This window comes from Thamnophis elegans, chromosome Z (genome assembly GCF_009769535.1).
Source record: "Thamnophis elegans isolate rThaEle1 chromosome Z, rThaEle1.pri, whole genome shotgun sequence".
In the NCBI taxonomy this organism is placed as follows: domain Eukaryota; kingdom Metazoa; phylum Chordata; class Lepidosauria; order Squamata; family Colubridae; genus Thamnophis; species Thamnophis elegans.
The window spans coordinates 18,330,121-18,355,461 of record NC_045558.1 but is presented as its reverse complement, the minus strand read 5'-3'; the positions used below and the strand labels follow the sequence as shown (position 1 = coordinate 18,355,461).

The window sequence follows — 25,341 nt, the reverse complement described above, 5'->3', positions numbered from 1 at the left end:
ATTTTAATGCAACAAAACCAAACATATATTTAGTGACACTTTGTTAAAAATTCAAATACATGAAATTTTACTGCAAACTCATTAAGTGGAACCTTTTCCCACTGTGAGTTAGACAGCCTGGTTCATAGTAACTTTCCTTCACAATTTGACTTGTCAAATATGTGATCATATAAATCAAAACTGACGTAATGAAGTAGCCTTTAGTTTTTCTCTTCCTACGTGGGTGCCTGCATGGAAAGGAGGAGGGTTTTAAAAATTATCCCTGATTTCTAAAGCAAATCCAGTCACAGTGAAGTGACATCCACATGATCCATTATTTCATAGTTAAAATAAGTAGAAGAGAACAGAGCTGAGGGAAACCTTGGAGGTCTTCCATTCCAGCCCTCTGCTCAATGAGGAGAACCTATACAAATCAGCATAAGAGTAACCAGCCAATCAGAATTATCCCTTTTCCAAGCTGACTTCTACAGTAAACAGAGTAACTGCTAGCTGCCTGCAATTTGGCAATTCAAATCTCACCAAGCTCAAGGTTGAGTCAGCCTTCCATCCTTTTGAGGTGGGTAAAATGAGGACCCAGATTATTGGGCGCAATATGCTGACTCTGTAAACTGCTTAGAGAGGGCTGGAAAGCACTGTGAAGTGGTATATAAGTCTAGTGCTATTGCTAACTTAGAAATATAATCATTGGTTTTACAGAGCAGAGGCATGCTTACATGGAACCTAAATCCTACTGATCATACAGTAAAATGCCCAGGAATGAGCTACAAAGATGCCTAATAGGGAAAACAGTTGTTCAATTTATAAATTAAAACAAGTTGCACAATATACTCCATTTTTATTTATTTGATAAGCAGCAGTATTGTGTTCGTCTTTTTTACATTTCAGTGAGATACAATTATTATGTTATCTGCCATATTACAATATTTAGTCTGTTTTAAGTTTGTGTTTTAAGATACATTAAAAAAACATCAACTGCAAACGTGGGAGGATGGAGAGGTGAAAGGGGAAGAATGGCATCCAACCAAAATTTCCACATTTCAGCAAGACTTCACTCATTCTCTTTTAATAAAGTTTTAAGAAATGTCATAATGACATGAGCTCGGGATATCTATAGGCTTTTTTCTTCACTGACGCTCATGACGTGGCACTGGTGATGTTGTAAACAGCAGAAAAAACAGGAGCTGCCAAGTGACCAGTTATGGAGGCACCACAGACCTGCTTTTTTCCCCCACAGAACACACCAAGCAGAGACAGAGACAATCTCCTTACAGCCGTATCTGCAGAATATTAAACTCATGCTACATAGCTGTACTCATCTGCCGAGGCCTGGCTCCGTTCAATGTACTGTTTGTCTATCAGAACTTCAATACACTTCTTAATCATGCTGATACTTGGGTTAAACCTAGCTCTTGATTGGCTAATTACCTGTGCAAAGGAGAGAAGAAAAAGAAAACCTGATGTAAATGCTGCCTAATGAAGACAGATGTGGGGGGAGGGGGGACTTCAAAGCTAAGCCAAATTTATATATTAAACACCGATTTATTTTCTCAAAATTGCAGACCAGTTTGTGTATTTCTGGAGCAAGTTCCTAATTCATGCTAAGGCAGCAATGCCTAGGATCACAACTTTTGGAAAAGCACTTTTGTGAAAAGGAAAAATACTACCATTCGATTTACGCTTGCATATTAATATGTCATGTGTCTCCATGAACAGGCTCAGAATTGTGCATAAACAGAATCCCTTACCTTCAAGAGTCATCAACAATCTTTCTGATGCAAGACAACATATTTTAAGTTGGTGAGTTGGTGGAGGCTAAAGAGTATTAAGCATGACACTACACATCATGATAATCTGCACTTAATGACTTGTTGTTTAATGATCGTTTGAAGATACAAAGACCCCTTTCCCCAAAAACTATTTATAACCTGGTTCTAGAGCTGCATATACTCTTTTTAATGGTTGTCAAATGATTGCATTTCAGGTGTTTAGCAACCATCTCACCATTATTATTATTTTTTTTACCGCTTTCTGTTTTCTTTCAGTCAGTTTCCATCAAAAATCATTGATAGTACACTGATTTGCTTAACAATCATAGTGTTTGCTTATTGAGAGCCAGGAAAAAGTTGTAAAATCGGGCCTGGTCTCATGGATGCCTTGACTAATGACTTACAACAAAAAATTCCAGATTCCATCACAGTCGTAAGTCAAGGACTACTTGTATTCTATAGCCAGAGGTCAAGCATGTAACATGGGAAACCGTATTTCAATTGGCCCAGCTAACCACCCGACTTAACAAGATTTCTACTTGCCAAGTGGCACATAATCTTACCTCCTGAATGAGAGCATTGTGTCGCAACAATTTTCGTGCTTTCATGATGCGAACAATTGCAGCTTGAAGGTACATTTTCCTATCTTCATCTACAGCGCTCCTGGTTTGCTCCATTTCCTGCAATACAAGACAGTATAACTCAGTGGGTTAGGAGCTGAGATCACCTGCAGAGGTGGCGTAGTCTTTTGTGATCCAGATGAAAATGATTCTTTTCTTAATAAACTATATAGAAGAAGCTAATCCTCTGGCATTCTTAGAAACTAAAGGAACTATGAACGAGGGACTGTGGGGAACCTTTGCTTTAGCTTATTTTGCTGAGTTTAAACCAGTTTTCCAAAGTTGACAACTTTAGGATCTGTGGACTTTAATTCCCAGAATTCTGTAGTCTTAAAGTTTTGCTAGTTTGATAAACACTGGTTTAAAGAAAGAGGTTGACAACTTAAAAATAGATCTGAGTAGACCATACTTGGTTTGATCCTCTAAAGCAAGGGTGTCAAACTCAACTTCATTGAGGGCCGCATCAGACCTCAGAGGGATTGGGGGAGGGGTGCATGGCCAGGGAGCTTAGCCAGCTCATGGCCTCCCTGAGCTCCATATTCACTAGCAGAGGATTGCAGGAGGCTGTCGTGGCCCAAAACGGAACCCGGCAGGGGCACATGCAGCCATGAGTTCCCTTTTCACTGGCAAAGGCACTGCAGGGCGGTCCTTCACTGTTTCCAGGGCAGGCCCACATGCCAGATCTAAGCACCCCACAGGCCGGATTCAACCCACCGGCCTTCAGTTTGACACCCCTGCTGTAAAACAACTTTTCTGAAGTAATTTCATTGGAACAACATACCAGTTATATTGCGATTTAGCTTCCAATGGTACTCAAATCCAGCCAATAAGATGGAGACCTTAAGTAAATCTCTTACCTATTATTATAGTTCAGAGCGTCAAACAAACTATGCCCATGTTCTTAAAAATTCTGGATTCACCGAATATTCCTAAATCCTGTGGTAGAAATCCAAATAAATAGTTCTATATAGAGATAGAGCACTAAGACTTCTTTCCTCTCTGTGATAAAATGAAGTCACCACAGAGTCTTTAAGTACTTTTTCTGCAGCTCTGCATAAACCTTAAGTTCAAAGGAGATATGCCACTGAATTACCAAGCTGCTGAATGCAACTACAACAGAGAATTAACTATTTTGTGTTTACCTTCCGGGTTTCCTGGGATTATCAGGGGAGGATGGAAAAGAGAATGGTGAACTAAATGAACCACTAGCCAGATTCAGTTCAGCTTATCTTTTAATCAGAACCAGAAAGATTCCAGACACAATAAAATTATGAATATTACAGAATTATCATTGAAGATGAAAAAGAATTGATAATTTTAAGATCTTAAACAAAAACAACTTATTTTACTATTCTTTAAATCTGATTATCAGATTATAAAATTCGAAATGAAATTAACAAGAATGTAAAGTATAGTGCTGCTGAATTTAAAGAACGAAATAAAAATTGATTTTTTTCCAGATACATTGAAAAACAGAAAATACTTTTGAGAAAACATAGTCAGACACCTTAAAAACAAGGAGTAATTTCAATCATCTTAGAGAAGCTTACTGCCTAATAAGTACATTTTAACATTTCTTTGCCAAAGACTCTTATCGGATCAGTGGAGTAATAAGTACAATGTGATACTTGTTATGAAATTGAAGTTCAAGACACATTAATTCTTAGCTGCTTTAGATATTTCCTAAAACATATGGCTGAAGGGAATGACATTCCAAGTTTATTTTATACTTTTGAGGCTGTAGTCATTATTAACATGCTGAAGTAACCAGGACTGTTAGTTGTACAGGACCAATGACATCAAGTGATCCTTTGAAGAAGAAATTCTCAGCCAATCTCCACTAATAATGGGTTCTGGGAAAAGCATTTTATTATACAACAAATAGTACAATAGCTACATTTGAAATCAGTTAAAACAAATTAATGTAAAAGATAAAATTTTTCAATATGACAAAAATGTTCTTTGAACAGAAAATAAAACTATTTGAAGATAAATGTATAAAATATAGTGGCAATATCATTTTGGCTATCATTTCCAAAACAGGGTATTGGCTAATTAAATTAATTTTAGATAGTGGCAGTGAAATAATTATTGGTAATGCTGTGTTACAAATATCTGGTGTGAACTATTATATTTTTTAATGTAATAATGTTGACAATGTAATTAATATTACAGTAATGTATTAATGATCATAATACTTTTGAATAGTGTAACTAGTTTAGAATATACCCAAATTATAAGTAAACAAATAAATAAAATTCAAAATAAGTGCTTTGTGGGGGGAACCTACATATCCCTTGTAAGTTAAAGGGAAATGATAAATAGAACTTAATGCATGTGGAAGCAAATCTGAGATGTTCCGAACAAAAACAGACAGTAAATAAAATAAATCAAGAATTAATGTCATAATGTTATTGGGGGATAAATACCACTGAACATATGGGCACTGATCATATAGGCTAATATTGTAAAGAATGAAATAAATGCAAAATAAACAGATAAAGCTGTCTAAATTTACTAGCAACATCCACAGGTAGCAGAAACCACCATGTTGCTTATTTATAAATAAACAATTCTGGTTCCTTCGGTGTCTGGAAGCGGTAAATGGATCTTACCTTGCACTAAAAATGCATAGGGGTTGTATTTCCAAAAAAGATTCCAAGTTATGTCAAAGAGTAGAGAATAGGTAGTTTTCACCAGATGAAATGAAAAAGAACCAAGCAGCAATAAATCAGAAAACAGAATATGCTATTTTTCATGTTTTTTTAATGGCTGTTAATTTTGAAAAGACACACATTTAAAAATATTCTGATTGATTCTCCCCTCTAAAATATATTTTCCTTCTCATTTAGAGTTTTATTACTTAATTGTATTCAACTTTGAATTACTGAAAAAAATTCCTGAATGTGCCTTTAATTGCCCCAAAGCTTCAGGAATATAAAAAAATTAAAAAATTAGAAAAGCTGGTTAGGTAGAAGTGTTAAACAAGCTGCTTTTTAATTATTTATTTCTGATATTATTAGTGAATGTTTGATGCAGTTTTAAAGAAGACCTGCTAAAAGTAATAGAATTTGTTAATCATGATGTCAATGGGCTTCCTCTACATATTATTAACTGGGGATCCAACGCATATTTGAGACAATTCAATTTTAAAGAGGAATGTCAAAAAATATGGTTACAGATTTTACAAAGTCTCCAACTGTTTTCAAGTTTCAGTTTTATGTTTCAATAAGTGTCAACCCCTATATCTGTTGTCTGAGCTCACCTGCTAATCAATGTCGGAAAGTGGTTAGTACTGGGATAAGGGAGGACTTTAATATAGACTAGCCTTGGAAGCCCATAGATTATTTTGGAAGAAAAGAATGCCAAGAAAGCTGTACAGAAACATCCAGAAGTGAGCTTGACTTAAAAGAGATGTTATTCAGTGTTAGATCCCTCATGGAATACTGTTATATGTTTTTCTTGACACTAACAATACTTGCCTGGGGGGTGTCTTTTTGCATTGAAGTAGTGATTTTAAATTTCGTTCGTTTACTGCTAAAATTCATATTTAATGAAAAAGTGGACTCTGCCTCTATATCCTCCTGCAAGAAAAAAAAGAGAGTGTTTTTCCCTTCTTTTCACACATGTATCAATGATGCCAAACATATCAAAGACTTGTCAGTTTAAGGAAGAACATCTTGCTTTGAAAATCTGTGCTTGCATATGGATTACATCTCCACTGATGAAATGTAAACATATTGCTACTTATTCAATTTGGCAAATCTGAACTACTTCAATTCTCTACAGAGCATCTTGGATGCCCAAAATAATGAAGATAATACATATGTTTTCAAACTCAGCCCAATATAATTCTTTCAATAAAAGAAATACAGAAACATCCATGTTAGTAGGATTAACATGTAGTAAAAGTGAGCTTTTTGGAAAATATCTTTTGGCTACAGAACAGAATATTTTACAGCTAAGAGGCCCTTAACAAAACAGCATTTCTTTTGAGGTAACTTCCTTTCAATCTATTGGATAGAAATAACATTAAGGTAGGTTTAAATTATAGTGACAAAAGATACATTTCAATACTACCATTGGCTCTACAACAGCATTTGCACCATAATTTGTAAAATATCAATCAATAATATGTATTCAGTCAATAAAAGAACAAAACAAATAAAAGAGTGAAACAAATATATACAACAACAGACTAACAATAGCAAAGTAAATAACAGAATATAAGATTTAACTCCTCAAATGCTACATTAATACAATTTTTACCCAGGTGATAGATCTAGAGCAGGACTGCAAACACCTGGCCCAGATGCATCACATGCTGGCCACTCCCAGTTTAGCAAAGGGGGAAAAAAGTTCTGATATGTGATGCCACCGTGACGATGTGAGTTTGAGACCCCTGATCTAAAGCATTAATAGGTATAAAATAAAAATATTCTCTATAATTAATCATTAGGATGTATCAAATCAAGTAGTATTTTATAAAAAAAGATAAATATTTATTTGATCTAGAATACAAAATTGAGCTATGACACTTATAATGGTTTTAAATCCTGAAGGAGAAGGTTTCTGTAAAATCTATATGGCCTCCCAGAGAATTTGAGATACGATATGAGAAAGCCTTGCTGGCCGAAGAAATTCCTGAAGGTCCCTAACAGCAAAAAGGAGGCTGGGGGCAAAGCGTGATGACAAATACACCACCTCCTCCTGAAAATAAGACCTGCTGCCTTTTTTGGTGGCAAAAAATATAAGACAGGGTTTTATTTTTAGAAAAACACAGGTATCTGTGGTGACTTCTGAAGTCCTTTTCAAGTGTCCATAAGTTAATACACAGAGAACTGCAATTCTAAAATGTGACCAAAAGGATTTTTAGGGGTTGCCCCTCCCTTTCTCTTTCAACAGCAAGTCGTATTTAAGATAAATCTTCAAGGATCTATGAACTTCAAGTCCTTTGCCAAGTACATCAGGACTCTGCTCAAGAAGCTTAAAAAGCATTTGGGTGGTTTTTAGAAATGAAGAATGGAAAATGATAAGCACATCAATAACATTTTTTAAGGAGCTATGTACAAACAAGTATTTCAAATCTACTGAACGTATCTTTATGTACAGGCTGGGGGCCAAGAGTGACAGGAAGCAACAATTCAGCCCTATCAAAAAACATCTTACGTACATATTGACAGAAAAACCCTGTTTTTGGTGAAATGGCTAACTAAATTGCTTTGATGTTTGGGACCATGGCCTCCAACCTTTTGGGTGCTAGGGACTGGCCTTGTGGAGAGAGGTTTTTCTGCAGCCTGGAGGGGATGTGATTTTGCGTACTGCCTGCATTCTGCAGATGGGGCTTTGCTTGTTTACATGGCCCAGTTTCTGACATGCCGTGGCATGGTGCCAGTCCATGTAACAGGGTTGGGAACCCTGGTCTAGGAGAGCTTTGTATTTAAAAAATAAATTCAATATAGAATACAGTTTTAACTTTAAACCATTCTTGGACTACAGTCTTAGCCACAGAATCATGCTCTCTCCAAAATTTCAAACTCCATATCCTAATTTAATGTAAATGTATGCTTTACATTAATGCTATACTATCCATAGTCTTTTTTGAACTGAACTGAGTAACTTAAAGCTTAATAGGGGGACATGCAAATTTTTGATCAGAAAATGGCTATGAAGTATCTTACAATATTACAAGCTTTTTTAATTTACTAATTTTCATTAGAGGTTTTTCTCAAAGGAAAATCTAATATATATTTAAAGAAAAAGAAAGAAAAGTAATGTGAATAAGAAATAAGAGACAGAAAAGAAAAGCTACAAACAAATGATTTCTGATGTTCTTTACAGAGATTATACATACATTTTTATTTTATCCTCCCTATAGTTATATAGTTATAGAATATATTTGCTTCATTATAGTTCAATTTTGTTGCTAATCTGTCTGTATTTCTCTACGTTTACCTGTTTTTTTCTTATTTGTACCATCTATTATTCCTATTTTTTAAAGCATAATAGAAAAACATTATCACTCTCATATGTGGGTGTTTTTTTTTTTGTTTTTTTTTTGGTATCTTACCTTATCTGAGTCATGGTTGATCATTTTGACATCAAGTAAGGATTTGATAGTTTTGGTCAGTTCCTTCTCATTCATTTGTGTGCTATCTTGCAGCTCTTTGTAACTGACGATTTCACTATTGTTAAAGGCCAGCAGCACTGCCATTTGGTAGGTGGTAACCATGGCTACATAGGGCTTGGACAAATAATTCATTTTGACCTCACCTGCAAATTAAGTATAAGGCGGATGAATTAACAGAATAAAAACCTCAAGATTTATTAATAAAGCCTCATTTTGTTCTTCCAAGAACGAAGACAGCGGGAAGAAAGCAACATCTGACCCAAGGGTATAGCAAAACAAGAACTGAATTTGCAAGACTATCTTGACGAGAAAATTGAATTTTTAAAAATATTACTATAGGTAGTCCTTGACTTATGACCACAACTGAGTGCAAAATTTATGCTGATAAGGGAGACAGTTGATTTGCCCCATTTTATAACCTTTCTTGCCAAAGTTGTTAAAGTGAATCCCTGTAACTGTTAAGTTAGTAACACAGTTGCTAAGCCAATCTGGCTCTCCCTATTGACTTCGCTTATTAGGAGGTTGCAAATGGAGATCAGAGGGACAATGCACCCATCATGATTTTGAATCAATTGCCAAGAGTCTAGAATTTTGATCATGTGACCATTGGGATGCTGCAACTGTCCTAAGTATGAAAAACATAAGTCACCTCTTTTCAGTGCCATTGTAATTTTGAGTGGCAATTAAATGAACAGTTTAACAGACATTTTTTTTTTAATGTTCCAAAAATGCACTCTCTTGAACAAAATTTAAAGACTCTAATGCTCCAATCCTGTTGGCTATGTGAATATATTCTTTGGTTTATGGGAATGCAGTACGGAAAATGCTAACAACAACAACTTTGGGCAACAAAGCAGTAGTTTGCCACCATTTTCTTTCCAATACATTTTTCATTGGAATTTTTCCCCCGTTGACTGTCTAACAATAGCAATAACACTGAGACTTAAAAACCACTTCACAGTGCTTTACAGCCCTCTCTAAGCAGTTTACAGGGTCAGCACATTGCCCCCAACAATCTGGGTCCTCATTTTACCAACCTCGGAAGTATGGAAGGCTGAGTCAATCTTGAGCTGGTCAGGAATTGAACTGCTGAACTGCTGGCAGCCGGCAACCAACAAAAGTAGCCTGCAGTACTGCGTTCTAACCACTGCGGCTCTTACAATGTCTAGTTTACAATCTTTGGGTTCCTTGGTGATCTCTATCAAAATCCTGACTTGGTCAAGCTGTTTTTAGGTCTCCCCCACACTTCAATCAGCAAAAATCAATTTCATGGTATCACTTGCTTATGCTTTATGTTTTTCTATGATGCTTTTCTCCTTCCCTCCAACATGTCAAATTTTGCTTCAAGCTCAGGTAGGCCTTTGTTTGAAGCACCAGAATTGCACCAGAATTTCCATTGCTAAGTCACGTGATTGTAAAGTGCAACACCACGTGACTGTATCCGCAATCCAGACAGCCGCAATCCAGACAGTTCCTGTTGCAGTTGTTAACCAAGGATCATAGGATGCTATGAGAGGACTCTTGTTACTTCCTGCTGGCTTCACAGAAGGGAAAAATCAGTGGGGAAGTTGACAGGAAAGTCTACAAGGGGCTGCTGTGATGTGGCATGAGTGCAGTGGAGCCAGGGAGTGATTGCTACCTGGTGATAGGATGTGCAGGGGGCCACTACAGCATAAGCACATCAAGGCTGCAACTGGGGGGAGAGAGTGCCTTGACACCAAGATGCTGTATATGCATGTGCTATGGAGCATGAGATCCCTGACACCATCTTGCAATCTTCCCCACCAGCTTGGTTCTGCTCGTGGGGAAACCAAGAGTGAAGGTCACAAATGATGATCATATGATGCTATGCAACTACAAATTGGTTGCCAAGCATTCAGATCATGATCACATAACTGGGGAGGTGCTGGGTGGGCCAAAACTTTGTATCTCTCCTTCATTACTGTCATATGATCACTGAACAAGTGGCTATAAACTACATGCCTACATCCATTTTTATTATAAAAAAATCTTGTTTGCAACCCATACCAATAAAATTTATTTTTAACTTTTTTTTCCTGAAACAAATTGAGAATGTAAAATATAAAATTTAAAACAACTGATTTTTCAGATAACAATTAGAAGTAATAAAAATAACCAAATGAGATGTATTAAGAAAGCCAGATTAGCTAAGACAGAGAAAATAATTTAAATTTAAGGTTTTATTATCATCATCAAAACTTCAATAGGTAACCAGTATACATTTCATCTAAGCAAAGGGAAAAGAAAATATAGCGATGTTTTCGACAGCTAAGGATCATGTAAATTTATTTTACCTGTGCAAAGATAATGTAACCAGGTAAGTTTCCTTCCACTGAAATGCTGGCTGTAAAATAATTCAAACTGAAAAACAAAATAATTCTTTTGGTCAAATATATCATAAACTTTAAAAATAATAAAAAGCAGAAAAAAGATTATGTTTAAAAACTTTAAAAAGAATGACCATATCTGAAACCCAACCATCAGTTTAATTAAAAATAAGCATTTTGGATAGCCTATCTAAGATCAGAGGTGGAATAATTGAATTACACATAGTAAAAATATTCATCTATATACTGTAAAAAAAGTTCCACTTCTGAATGAGGAATCCTGCACAATTAAGCAAAACATAGCTGAACGTCACATCATAGAAACAATGATTTCCTTGTATTTCTCAATGTACATCCATTCACCTTCACACAGTTGAGAAACACTGATTTATTCAAAGCTACCCAAGATCTCTAAAATTCTAATTCTTCTTCCTCAACCTGAAAATCCAAATCTAATTTATTTCTGCCCTGCAAGGTAGCCCAGTCAAGAAGCACATCTAGAAATACTAGCTCTATTTTTATTGTAAAGCTACATTAACAGAATCTTGCAAGATTGAAAATATTTCCTGCTCTTTCTATTTATTTTCCCAAAAAATTATTAAAGGTCCTTGAAAACTTTCCTATGGGCGGCATATCTTTTACACACTAGTTGTCCAGTCGGTGATCATTTCCACATACCATTATAATTATCTATTCCAGGTAGTCCTCGACTTACAACCGCAACTGAGGCCAAAATTTCTGTGGCTAAGTGAGACATTTATTAAGGGAGTTATGCCCCATGTTACGACTTTCTTGCCACAGTTGTTAAGTTTCCCCAATGACGTTGCTTGTCAGAAGGTTGCAAATGGTGATCACATGACCCCATGATACTGCAGCCATTGTAAATATGAATCAGTTCACATGACAAGGATGCTGCAATTGTCAAAAAGTATCATAAGTCACTTTTTTTACCAGTCACTAAATGAACTGTTGTAAGTTGAGGACTACCTGTATAGATTTAGACAGAATTCATCCTTTTTAAATGTTATACTCACATCAGATTTGTTATAATTATTATATTATAATTATATATAATTATTGTACAATGTCAGAAGTTATGGGTGCTTCATCACTGGAGGTTTTTAAGAAGACTGGACAACCACTTGCCTGAAATGGTATGGAGTTTCCTGCTCGAGCAGAGGGGTGAACTAGAAGACCTCCAAGGTTCCTTTCAGCTCTATTCTGATTGTTATACTCAGAGCTTCTTTTAAATGAATTTGTACATTTTTATATAACATGGTAACACTATCGGTCCCATCTGAAAAATGGAGACTGTAAGGAAACTGGGGGGAGTATAGAAAATGTTCTAGCTAGCAATTTCTTCTTAGATGACAATTTAAAATAAGTTTAGGAACCTCAGTCCTAAAACTGTGCTACAAAAGTTCCAAATTAATTCTCAACAATAAGCCACACCTGAGAAGACTACACCAGTAGTCTGTTATCATAACAAAAACATACAGAACAGGAACTACAGTAGTACCTCCATTCCTTTAGCTCTTTATTTTAACACGGCAACCTGTTTTCTGAGACGATTTAAACAGCACTTAGAACAATTTGTTCTTTTGATGAAAGAAAAATGGAACAAGCTTTCTACAGATTCTTAAATAACTCCAAAAAATATTTTGATTATCTTGCTACACTGATTGTAAAAAGATAAACCTCAGATTAATGACATGATGAAATATTAAAAATGTTTATTACATGAGTGCCTATTTAATCCCATAGGTGTAGTGCACACACCTTAGTTGTTTTAATATATTTTGTATTAAGATACACTTATCACTTGTTACTTATGTTAATGGTGCACTAAATGAAATTAATAACCAGAGTGGAAATTAGTACAATAATATCATTTAACTTAATTTAACTGATTTAATTTTTATTCCCAAATCTCAGAATTTAGTATGTGGTGTGTGACTTCTCCTACTGCTGTCATGAGATTTAAAAGAAGAATACATTTTCTATTTCATAGTTCTTTTTCCCCTTCAGGATCTAGCTGAAATGAACTAAAAAGCAAAAGCAAATTCTAGCTAAATTCAAATAATATCAGCCAATTATCTCTAATTTAGTGAATCAGAAAGCAAACACATAATTTGATAAACACAACATTCTCACTGAGGATCAAGCTAGCTTTTAATTTGTGAAATGTGCAAGGAAGTCAATTAAGAATTTGCTTTTTATGCAATTTTATCTAGCTGCAAAGAAGCAAACACAAAAAAGCTAAACATTCCATCAATTCTCCAACAGCTGTCTTGAATGCCCACTGACATACTGCCAGCTACATTTGGACCCCAGATTGAAGGACACAAGTGAAATTTTAGCCAAAATTCTTTGGAAGTTTGCAGCCTCTTCAAGGTTTTAGACAATTATTTCCCTACTAAGCTTCCTTGCAACTTTTTATCAGGTATCATCCAATTTGTATGAATTGCAATTCCTAGGAATGAGTCAGATAAAGTTTCCCCTCGCACATATGTGCTAGTCGTTCCCAATTCTAGGGGGGCGGTACTCATATCCGTTTCAAAGCTGAAGAGCCAATGCTGTCCAAAGATATCTCCATGGTCATCTGGCTGGCATGACTAAATGCCAAAAGCACACGGAATGTTGTTACTTTCCCACCAAAGTCATTCCTATTTTTCTATTTGCATTTTTACATGCTTTTAAACTGCTAGGTTGCAAGAAGCTGGGACAGAGCGGGAGTTCATTACATTACGCAGCTCTAGGGATTCGAACCGCAGAACTGCCAACCTTTCTGATCAACAAGCTCACCATCTTAGCTACTGAGCCACTGTGACCTTTATGAGTCAGGTAGTAAGTACTATGAGTCAAGTAGCTTAATTCCAGGAAGTAAGCTTCATTGAATAAAGTTTTTAGACTAATTAGTATGCATATTCAAACTATTAGCTTATATTATGTATCAGGTGTATAGCTATTCCTGGAAAATGTAATGTATTTCAGACAAATTTGCCTGTCTATTTTACAAGACTGCAGAATATTGTTCAGATTATTAGATTTTGGTTAAACGTCCTCAAAAGCATGATTCCTCTTGATTTAATTGTATCATTTTATTAGTTGGACCACAAAACTTTCCATATTTCCCTCCATTGATTTCTCATTATAAACCAGGAAATTTAGAAAATATTTAAATGAAGAGTTTATATTACCAATTCCAAATTATATGGTATATCTCTATAGTAATGACTAGAAACTTCAGTTTTTTGCAAATGTCAAGGAGACAGGTAGAAGCCTAAGATCTGGGAGATGAGATAGCTTCATAAGTTAAAATGTTAAGAAGGGTGAGCCCTCAGAATAAAGTTTACTTGAACTAGGGGATATGAATTAAGATTTGGATGGCATGGTACTTGTGGTATGATAAAAGTAAAGTTAATGTTGATTTTAATAACCATTTTGTTAGACACGCCACTAAGAGTTTGGAATAAATATTAAAAAAGGCTTTCTATGAAGTTGCCCCTGTCAACTCCCAGTGTTGTCATGGGAGACAAGGAGGCCAGACGAGGGGGGGGGGACCCCAGGCAACAATGACCAGTCGCCAGAATCCTATGACAGTGATGACGAGGGCGAAAATGAAATTTACCCTTTCCTTTTTCCCTTTCCTTTTTCCAATACGCCTCACAGCCCCAAAAACAGGAAGCCAGGGGGATTTTCAAGCCCTAATAGACTCAGGTTGCACTAGATGCTTGATCAACCTGACCACAGACCTGAACCTGGGGATCAGAGCAAAAAGACTGGCCCACCCAATCTGGTTCGAACAGATTGAGGGGTCCCTCCTGGGAGGAGCCTATGCCACCCACCTGACCAAACCAGTGAGACTAGAAGTAGCAGATCACTGGGAAGTAATTCGATTCATACTATCCCAAAATGACAGATGCCATATTGGGACTCTCCTGGCTAGACAATTGGGGACCGACCATCTGGTGACAAGGGGGTACCTGCAGACTTAGGATAGAAAAGCGGCCCCAACCCTTTCCATGCCAGCAAGCAGAAACACCACCCAAGCAGGGAACCCTCCAAAAGAAAACATCTGGCAGCCACATAGAATGAAACTCCAGAGACCGAATAGATCTTGGCTACTGGTGCTCCTAATAAATGACTAGGTTTTTTTTAAATTGAACCTTGACTTGATACTCATGAATCAATCAGGAAAATTTTTAGGAAACCTTACAGATCCTTTGTGGGTCACCACAGGAAGCCTTTTTCAGAAAACAAATGGTGGCAAAGCCAGACTGGTTGAATTTCAACTCCGGTGACCCAATATTAGAGCTGAGGGAAGAACTTGAATCAGAAGGGTTACATTTGTCATTGGTTTACCAATCAACAACTGAAATAAAGGTTTAAACTGGATTAAAAAATGCTATGGATTTGACTTTGTTAAAAATGAATTGGAAATTTCATTATGTGGCAAGGATTAACATATTATTGCTAAGATCTATAAAATGTTATTGAAATTGAATTTGGAAAATGAACATATAAAACCATTGTATCGATATAATGTGATGCTGTACAATGGGAAAATATGTGGATGAAGGGTTTAAAATTGACATTAAATTGTAATTTAAAAGAAAATTTATATAAGATAGTATAACATTGGTATTTAACACTAGATATCTAGGATGTCTAGTATATCAAGTGAATGTTGGAAGTGTAAAAAGTAAAAAAGGAACTTTTATCATCCATGGTGAATATGTGATAAAGAAAAAAAAATTGGAGTATGATTCATATTTTAATACAGAAAGTTTTGAAAATGGAGATAAAAATAAAACGAGAACTTTTCCTCTAATGGAAAAAGAACTGGAGAAAAAAATTGGAACTTCGTTATTATATATGCTGACAGCTGCAAGACTATTGTATGCACAAAAATGGAAGGACACTTGGATTCCTACCATGGATGAATAGTTGCAGAGGTTGATGGAATTGGCTGAAATGGCAAAATTGACCACTTTGATTAAAGAAAAGAACATAAGTGCTTTTAATTCAACATGGAGACCGCTTCTGAACTTCATGCTTGAAGTGGAAAAGAATGAAACTCTGACTGATTTTACCAATTAGACTGATAGATCTTTATAGAAATGGCTTGTTCATTATGAAAAAAACAAAAAGTTTTTGATTTGATGTTAATGCCTTATTTTATTGCAATAGAGAGAGAGTGGAAAGCTTCTTTTTCTTATCTTTCCTCACTTCTCTTTTTCCTTCCCCTTCCCCTCTAATTACTTACTTTGTATTTTATACTTTAGAACTCAATACAAATGTTAAACAGTATAAGTTAAAATGTTAAGGATGATATATTACAGGAACGTAAATAAATACACTAGAAAAGGATGCCAATATACTAGTTCTACCTTTCCTATCCTGTGCTTTTCATTCTCTAGCTAGTTATCATCTATTTATTAACAGGTGCAATTCTGTTATCTCTATTTTTTGAATAGCCAGTGGAGTCGCAGGCTTAGGATAGCATTTATGTGCTTGGCATTTTCAAAACCAGATCACAAAATTGTCCCTGTCAGAACTTTCTCTGCATTAAATTATCTATATTATTTTGTAGGGGTTTTTTTGTACCTCAAGCAGATGTTTTCTTTATGATAAAAATTGTATACAAAATTAATAATGATCAACTTCTCCTTCTATGGATTTTATTCTTCTTCCTCTCTTTATTATATGGTTGGCCACATAGGCAGTCAGAAGTTTAGACTAGATTTTGATTTGTATCTACCTATAAAGTCCCCTGGGCTCCATTTTAGCTGGCCGAAGGGTAGCAAAACAAAATAAAAAACAAAATAAAAGGAGAAATGTTTTCCTTTTGCATTTGCATTTGAGAATACAAGAAGGAATAGGAATAGGAATCTCTCTCTCTCTCTCTCCTCAACCTACCTCACAGGATTATTGTTATGGGGAAAACAGGAGTAAGAAGTACCAATTATGTGTGTTACCTTCAGTTATTTATAAAAATAATAAAGGCAGGATGGAAATAATGAAAGAAAGTTGCCTTTTGTAATTGATAAATGCTATTAAATTAAATCTGATGCCACTGTATTGCCACATTCATTGGAGCTTGGATGCATGATTGGTAGTTTTGAACTTTTCAGTCCCTAATGTAAAGCTACTAATTGGTAACAACCAATGACAAAAAGGAGGAAAGAATATGCCTATAGAATTGATTATTAGGAGTGGAAATGATTTTTAAGCAGTTTTTAAACAGTTTTATACCTCATCAGTCAACTGATCTCAGATATACAGTGTACCTCAGTTCTCATCCTTAATTGGTTCAGGGAGGCATAATACCAAAAATGTTAAGTACCAAACACATTTGCCCCATAAGAAATAATGTAATAAGACACAAGGCAGCCGACACTGACAAGTTCTAGCTTGTGCATTGGAACAATAAGAACCGGGGCAAAATTTTCAAATCAAAATTCATTTTGAGTACCAACTTCAATGAATTTCAAAGCAGTTGAGTACCAAGATACCCAAATCAATATGCCAATCCAGACATTGCTGAGACGCCAAGGACCATAGCTTTTGCAATTGAAGAATTTATTTAGAATATTCTTGGGAATTATATCCTAGCCCCATGATGGTGGCACGCAGAGCCCTCTTTGTGGGCATACACACTCTTCTGGTTTCCAGCGTACATGAAAAATGGCCTGAGACAACCCTGAAAATGGCCTGAAAACGACCCAAAAACAATGAGGAAACAACCCCCAAACAGCCTGAAAACAGCCAAAAAACAGGCATGTGCACTGCAGCCACCTGGTCTTTGGGTTTCCGTCCTCCGGCACGAGCACCTGCACGTGTGTTTGGGCCCTCGGTGCCAAAAAGGTTCCCTGTCACTGTCCTAGCCTATAAAAGTAGAGAGCACTTCATACCTCCAGCAGATTTTTACAAACTCTAAAAGCATTCACAACGGGCAGTAACTGCCTACAAGAAAAAACAGGAACACTAAGGATTGGCGGATGGTTCTGTTAGAACATTAATCTCTGTGGCAAAGCACAGACCCTTCTTTGCTTAATTTGCTGACCTTGAGATTGCTAGAAAAGATGAAGCTCTAAAAGGGGAGGAAGAAGCAAAGAGAAAGAATGAATTATGAGAAGCATCCTTGCTAAAAAGAAAAGCTAAAGCTCTGAGAAGTTCATGGCCAAAGAAATAGATTTATCACAGAAAAGTTTTATGTTCCTCTGACTAATTAATTGTAATGGAAGTAAATTTAAGACAAAGAAAGGAGGATAATTTTGTTTCAGAAATATGAGAGAAGGCTTGGGCAAGAGACAGAAACAGGGCTTCGTTTAAATTGTCATCAATTTAAGCCAAAGATCAAAGGCTTCTTTCCTGATGCTGGAGAATTGAGAATAAAACATTAACTTGAGCTGAAAGTTGACTGAAGGAATATAAGAACTGTTTCAAGTACCATTTTTTTGGGCGGGGAAGGTGCACCAAAATATAAGATTTTGAAGAGGCAATTTTTTTTTAAAAGGAGAGTACTCCTGGGGGCTGGGCAAAAAGAGCAAAAAACGGCCCATTTTTCGCTCATTTCTGCCCTCCCCGGCCCCCAGGAGCACTCTGGAAGCCTCTTAAAGGCCATATATGCATGGCCATTTTGGTAAAGGACTGGGGTTTCAGGTGGAAAAAATGCAGTGTATAAGACGCACCCAGATTTTAACCCTCTTTTTTGAGGGAAAAAGGTGCATCTTATACTCTGAAAAATACAGTAGTTTGGAATTTTTCACAAGTTTATGGAAAAAATGGAGAATACAAGGTAGAAAACAGAGAGAAGATAATTAATCAACTATTTATTTTATGTTGCGGGGCCTTGTAGGGACAAAACACAAAGCAACGATGGGCGTTTCAGAAAATCTGAACCACAGAAAATAAAATATTGTTAGAAAAAACATTCCACAATTAAAAAAAATACTGATAAGTAAATATTAGCCAAGCGTTTGATATATGAAATTTGAATTGTAATAATGGTAAAACAGATAAGAAAGAAGAACTTTCCAGTGAAGATCTTTCAGGAAAGGGAGAAAAAAACCTGAACCACTCCTACACAACAAAGATTAGAAAAAACTAATGGTTAAAGCATCAGGCTAGAAAGCAGAAAACTGTTGGTGTTTTAGTCCCAATTTAGCCATGAAAGCCAGCTGGGTGATCATGGGCCAGTCATTCTCTCAGCCCGCCTCACCCCACAGGGATGATGTTGAGAAAATAATAGGAATAAAGAATATTAGATTCACTTCCTTGAGTTACTTCTAGAAATAATAAGTGTGATAAATAAATATTTCAGGAGAATATCTATCTCTCCCATACACAAATGTCCTTGCCTGTAGTATACAGAGGTATAAACATATTCCTTAAAAGGGGGTGTATGTAGTTTCCCTATATGCAATTTCACATTTTGTAAAATTTAATTCCTTCAGGAAAAAAATATGATGCCATAAAAGTCAGGATCCTGAATTCAATAGCTAGGGTAGACTATAAGCACACACCCTTGTAATTTATAGAAACAGTAGAGGTTGCCAGGTCTAATAGTTTATAAAGGCAGAGAAAATACATTTTACCAGAGTACCAGATTAATGTTATGGACAGAACTGGATGAACTGAAGATGCACTCTGAAATCTCACAAACTTAAAGGTATATTTACAAAAAAGGTTTGTATATTCAACAAGTGGTCATATCAGCAACCCTTTTTGTATGCTTTAAATAATAATAATAATAATAATAATAATAATAATAATAATAATAATAACAACAGCAACAACAGTTCCTAGGTCCTTGGTTAGGACTTGAGCTGTTGAGCTACCAACCAGCCCTAAAGATTAACCACACAATAATAATAATAATAATAATAATAATAATAATAACAACTCCGCCATTGCCGGTCCCAAGCCCGGATGAGAAAGGAGGAAGGTTGGGATCAGGTTGGCATCTGGTCCCGTAAAAACCCCCCCGCCAACCCATACAATATGGTGAAAAAAACAAATAAGAATTCCATACCGCATCGGTCGTCGCGCGGGTTAACAAGGGCCGCGGCGGATGTTGGGGTCCCTGGACATCCGTCGACAAGTGGGCTACAAGTGGACCAGCCAACAAAACGACAAAAATATAGTGCAGATGAAAACCGTGCCATAATGGCCTGTTACTACAACTCAGAGCCAGAAAAAAGAGGCTATTTAAAGCGAATGTATGAATTATGGAAACAACAATATCCAGATTCAAATGTTAGTGAACAACGACTAGCAGATCAAAGGCGATTTATTATACGGAATAAAGTGCTTAGTGAAGTTGAACATGAGGAAATTCAGGCAAATTGCAAAACCCAAAAAACAATATCACAAGCGGAAATAACTGATATTCAAGACACAACTAAAGACATTATAGTAGAACTCCCAGAAGAAGCTCTTAGGGAGGAAATAACATCACCACCACTAGAACCAGTTATCACTGAACCAACTGATGAACTAACTCAAAAACAAAAAGAATTGAAGGATAAGATCATGGAGCATTTTCTGCTTAATGAGGAAAGGCAACGTTTACCATCACTAAAAACTGTGCCGAATAAAATTTTGGCCCCTATCATGAAAATGGTTAATGCAGTGTTTTCAACAATTGAACCGGGATCCATCTTGGAAACAAACCAGTTAATGTACAGCGCAGCTGTAATAGTCACTAATGAACTAGGCATTAAAATTAAAGTACCTAGTCATACAACAGAAAAAGTATCAAAGCCAAAGTGGAAAATCCGTTTAGAACAAAAAATAAAAAAATTAAGGGCAGATGCTAGTAACTTAAAGAACATGCATGAGCAACGGCTTAAAAACAACAAAATCATAGATCGGCTAATCAGGAGATATAGATTGGATACAAGAAACATCAATGAAGCTGTAGAGATTGTAAAACAGCAGATAACAGCAACAGCTAGAAAAATTGAAAGATATGAGGCACGAATCATCCAATATAAACAAAATCAGCAATTTCGATCAGACCAACAGCGTTTTTATCAAAGTCTTAATGTAAATGGTGACACCAAAAGTGAAAAACCAGAAAAACAGGCCACAGTTGAATTCTGGAAAGAATTGTGGGAAAATGCAAAGGACTACAACAAGGAAGCAAAGTGGATACATGACTTTGAGAAAAGCATTGGCAACAAACAAATGCAAGTATTAGAAATAACAACTGAGATGGTCAAAAATCGAGTTAAAAAGGTAAAGAATTGGACATCACCTGGAAAGGACCAATTACATGGTTTCTGGCTCAAATATCTGACCAGTTTACATGCAATATTGGCCAGGCAACTGAATGAAATTTTACAAAAGGGCCAAATTGATGAATGGTTGACAACTGGAAAAACATACTTGATTCAGAAAGATCCAACTAAAGGAACAACACCTGAAAACTATAGACCAATAACATGCTTGCCAACAACCTTCAAATTACTCACAGGCATTATTGCAGATAACATGATGGATTATTTGGAAACAAACAACATCTTGCCAGTAGAGCAAAAAGGCAACAAAAGAAGGAGCAGGGGCACAAAAGATCAGCTTCTAATTGATAAAATGATATTAGAAAATTGTAAGAACAGAAAAACGAACTTGAATATGGTCTGGATTGATTACAAAAAGGCATTTGACTCACTGCCACATAGTTGGATCATAAAATGCTTAGAAACAACTGGCATTAGCAAAAATATTACATCCTTTACTGAAAAGGCAATGAAACAATGGAGAACTGAGTTGGCAGTAGGGAATGAGAGCTACGGAATGGTTAACATCAAGCGAGGAATTTTCCAGGGTGATTCACTTTCACCTCTTCTCTTCATCATCGCAATGATCCCACTATCAGTAATCTTAAAAAAAATGAAATTAGGCTACCAAACAGCCAAAAAAGCTGAAAAAATTTCGCATTTACTATATATGGATGATTTGAAACTCTATGGAAAGTCAGAAATAGAAATCCAATCATTGACAAACACAGTCCGAGTATTCAGCACCGATATTTCAATGCAGTTTGGCATGGAAAAATGCGCCACTGTATCCATAAAAAGGGGCAAAATCACTGCATATGAGGGAATTGAAATGCCCAATGGCCAATTAATTAAATGCAAAGAAAATGAAGCCTACAAATACTTAGGCATTCTGCAGTTGGATAACATCAAGCATGGAGAAGTAAAAACTATTGTCAGGCGAGAGTACACCAACAGAGTTAGGAAAATTTTGAAATCTAAATTGAATGGTGGAAATACAATCAAGGCCATAAATACCTGGGCAATACCAGTTATAAGATACACAGCTGGTATAGTTAACTGGACACAAGCTGATTTGGACCTTTTGGACCGAAAAACCAGGAAACTAATGACAATGCACTACAGTTTACATCCACGTGGTGATACTGATAGACTATATCTGCCCCGAAAATCAGGTGGCAGAGGATTATTACAAGTGAAGCAAACAGTTGAAGAAGAAAAACATGCACTGGCTGATTATTTAAAAGAAAGTCAAGAACATCTATTAATCGAAGTAAAGAACAAAAATCTACTGAAGGCCCAACAGACGAAACAAGAATACAGAAAAGATGTGATAAAATCAAGAATGGAGAGTTGGCAGAACAAAGCACTGCATGGTCAATTTCTGGAAAAAATAAAAGATAAAGTGGACAGTGAACAAACTTGGTTATGGTTAACAACAGGTACATTAAAGAAAGAAACAGAGTCACTACTCCTGGCTGCGCAAGAACAAGCTATCCGCACAAATGCCATTAAGGCCAAAATCGAAAAATCCTCTGATGATGCCAAATGCAGACTTTGCAAAGAAGCTGATGAAACTGTTGATCACATACTCAGCTGCTGTAAAAAATCGCGCAGACTGATTATAAATTGCGGCACAATTCAGTAGCACAAATGATCCATTGGAATTTGTGCAAAAATTATAATATTAAAACAGCAACAAACTGGTGGGAACATCAGCCTGAAAAAGTCACCGAAAATCAGATGGTCAAGATCTTGTGGGATTTCCGTATACAAACCGACAAAATACTGGCGCATAATACAGCAGACATCACACTGGTTGAGAAAAATAAGGTCACAATCATAGACATCGCAATACCAGGTGATAGCAGGGTCACCGAGAAGGAACATGAAAAAATCACAAGATACCAGGACTTAAAAATCGAAATTCAACGACTATGGCACAAACCAGCAGTGGTAATTCCAGTGGTAATTGGCACACTGGGTGCTATTCCAAAAGCACTGGAATTACACTTAAAACAGTTAAAAATTGACAAAATCACCATCAGTCAAATGCAAAAAGCCGCACTGCTTGGATCTGCACGCATATTACGAAAATACGTTACGACGTCCTAGGCCCCTGGGTGGGGCCCGACTAGTAACCAATGCCAAATCCGGCGAAACAACTGGCCGCTGTGATACAATTGTACAATAATAATAATAATTGATTCAGTTCCTCATAGCTGGATCAAGAAATGCCTGAAAATCTTTGGCATCAGCAGCAACATAAATTCAGGGAAATTTCAATGAACCTCTGGAAAACAAAGCTTATAGCTAATGAAGAAGAACTGGGTGAAGTTGAAATTAAATGAGGCATTTTCCAGGGCAATTCCCTTTCACCCCTACTTTTTATACTCTCAGTGCTACCACAGACAATCATTTTGAAGAAGATGAACTGTGGATACAAACTTGCAAAGAAAGTACTGAAAATTTCGCACTTGGTGGAGATGGATGATTTGAAGCTGTTTGCTAAAATAAAAGCTGAACTGAATTTATTAATTGAAAGCACAAAAGAATTTAGCCAAGACATTGGTATGCAGTTTGGAATTGACAAATGTGCAACAATGGCAACCAAAGCAGGCAAGGTCATAGAAGATGATGGAATAGAACTTGAGAATGAAGAAATGATAAAGGCAGTAAAACCAGAAGAAGGCTATAAGTACTTGGGGATTTTAGAGGCCTCTGACTTAATACATAATAAAGTCAAGGAATTAATTTCAGCCAAGTACATTTGACGAATTCTCAAGATATTAGAGTCCAAATTGAGTGGAGGAAACATCATAAAAGCCACAAATACCTGGGCTATACCTGTGATTCGATATTCTGCAGGAATAATTGACTGGACCCAGATGGAGTTGGACAATTTGGACAGAAAAACAAGGAAGCTTATGACAATGAATCATGCTTTGCACCCTAAAAGTGATGTTGACCAATTATATCTACCAAGAGCAGAGGGTGGTTGAGAACTCCTACTAGTAAAACAGACTGTGGAAGAAGAAAAATACAGCTTGAATGATTACATCCAGAAAAGTGAAGAATCAATGATTATGGAAGTAAATAAAGGAGGCCTTTTAAAGTCAACTAAGTCAAAAGATGAATATAAGAAAGAAGTAATTGAGAAGCGAGTTGAAAATTGGAAAAACAAAACTATGCATAGCCAATACTTGAAAAGTATTGAAGGCAAAGCTGACCAAAAGCTAACTTGTAACTGGTTAAGATCAGGAGCACTGAAAAAAGAAAAAGAAGGCTTTATTTTGGCAGTTCAAGAACAAGCCTTAGCCACAAACTGCATGAAGGCAAAAATTCAACATGTTACCACCAACAGCAAATGTTGCCTCTGTAATGAGAAAGACGAGACAGTCGACCACTTGATCAGTGGGTGCAGCAAAATTTCACAAACTGACTACCTACAATGCCATGACCACGTTGTTAAGATCATTCACTGGAAATTATGTCAAAAGTTTGGATTTGAGTACAGCAAAAACCACTGGGACCATCAGGTTGAGAAGGTTTTAGAGAATGAGAAATACCAGGTGAAGCAGGGTCGCCGAGAAGGAACATGATCCCACTTTTTATTAACCTATTATCATTGTATTCTGTGTTTTTAATTACTACGTGGGGACTGCTTGGGTGAACGAATGAGTGTGTTTAATTCGGAGGGCCTGTCGAGGAACGTGGGGGCCATAGGGGTGGTTGGTGGAACTACGGACACGGGAGTGGGCCGGAGCATTACGGTCTTAACAGGGAGGGGCAGATATGGCGGGGACTTTAGGGCTGGCCATTATCGGGGAAGGAGGGTTCGCTACGCTACAGAGATCCCTCCTTCCGGCCCTATGAGTCCCACTCCAAGGCCAGATGGCGCAAGTAATCAGGACCCTGGTCTCAGGCTGCTGTCGCTAAATGCCAGGTCTGTAGTTCATAAGGCTCCTCTCGTTCGGGACTTAATTTTAGATGAGAGGGCAGACCTGGCATGTATTACTGAAACCTGGCTGGGCCCGGAGGGAGGAGTCCCCCTCGTAGAGATGTGCCCAGAGGGCTTTCAGGTGCTCCATCAGCCATGAGCTCAGAGAAGGGGTGGGGATGTGGCCATTGTTATCCGAGAGTCTCTAGTACCTCGTAGGATCCCTGCTCCGGAGCTTGTCGGGTGTG

General features: G+C 36.7%; 1 protein-coding gene across 2 annotated transcripts in view; it reads right to left on the bottom strand.

The window, feature by feature from the left end:
- Positions 1-910: 910 nt before the first annotated feature.
- Positions 911-25,341, bottom strand: part of CUL2 (cullin 2) — a 59,171-nt gene continuing 34,740 nt past the window's right edge. Inside the window, exons 17-22 of one of the 2 annotated variants that reach the window (XM_032236829.1) lie at positions 10,832-10,898; positions 8,457-8,659; positions 5,869-5,970; positions 5,002-5,007; positions 2,330-2,446; positions 911-1,425 (exon numbers count right to left, since the gene is read on the bottom strand). In XM_032236829.1, the coding sequence (XP_032092720.1) occupies positions 1,294-1,425; positions 2,330-2,446; positions 5,002-5,007; positions 5,869-5,970; positions 8,457-8,659; positions 10,832-10,898 (627 nt within the window). In that variant the 3' untranslated portion in view covers positions 911-1,293. The remainder of the gene's footprint in view (positions 1,426-2,329; positions 2,447-5,001; positions 5,008-5,868; positions 5,971-8,456; positions 8,660-10,831; positions 10,899-25,341) is intronic. The other variant, XM_032236830.1, reaches the window with a different exon arrangement.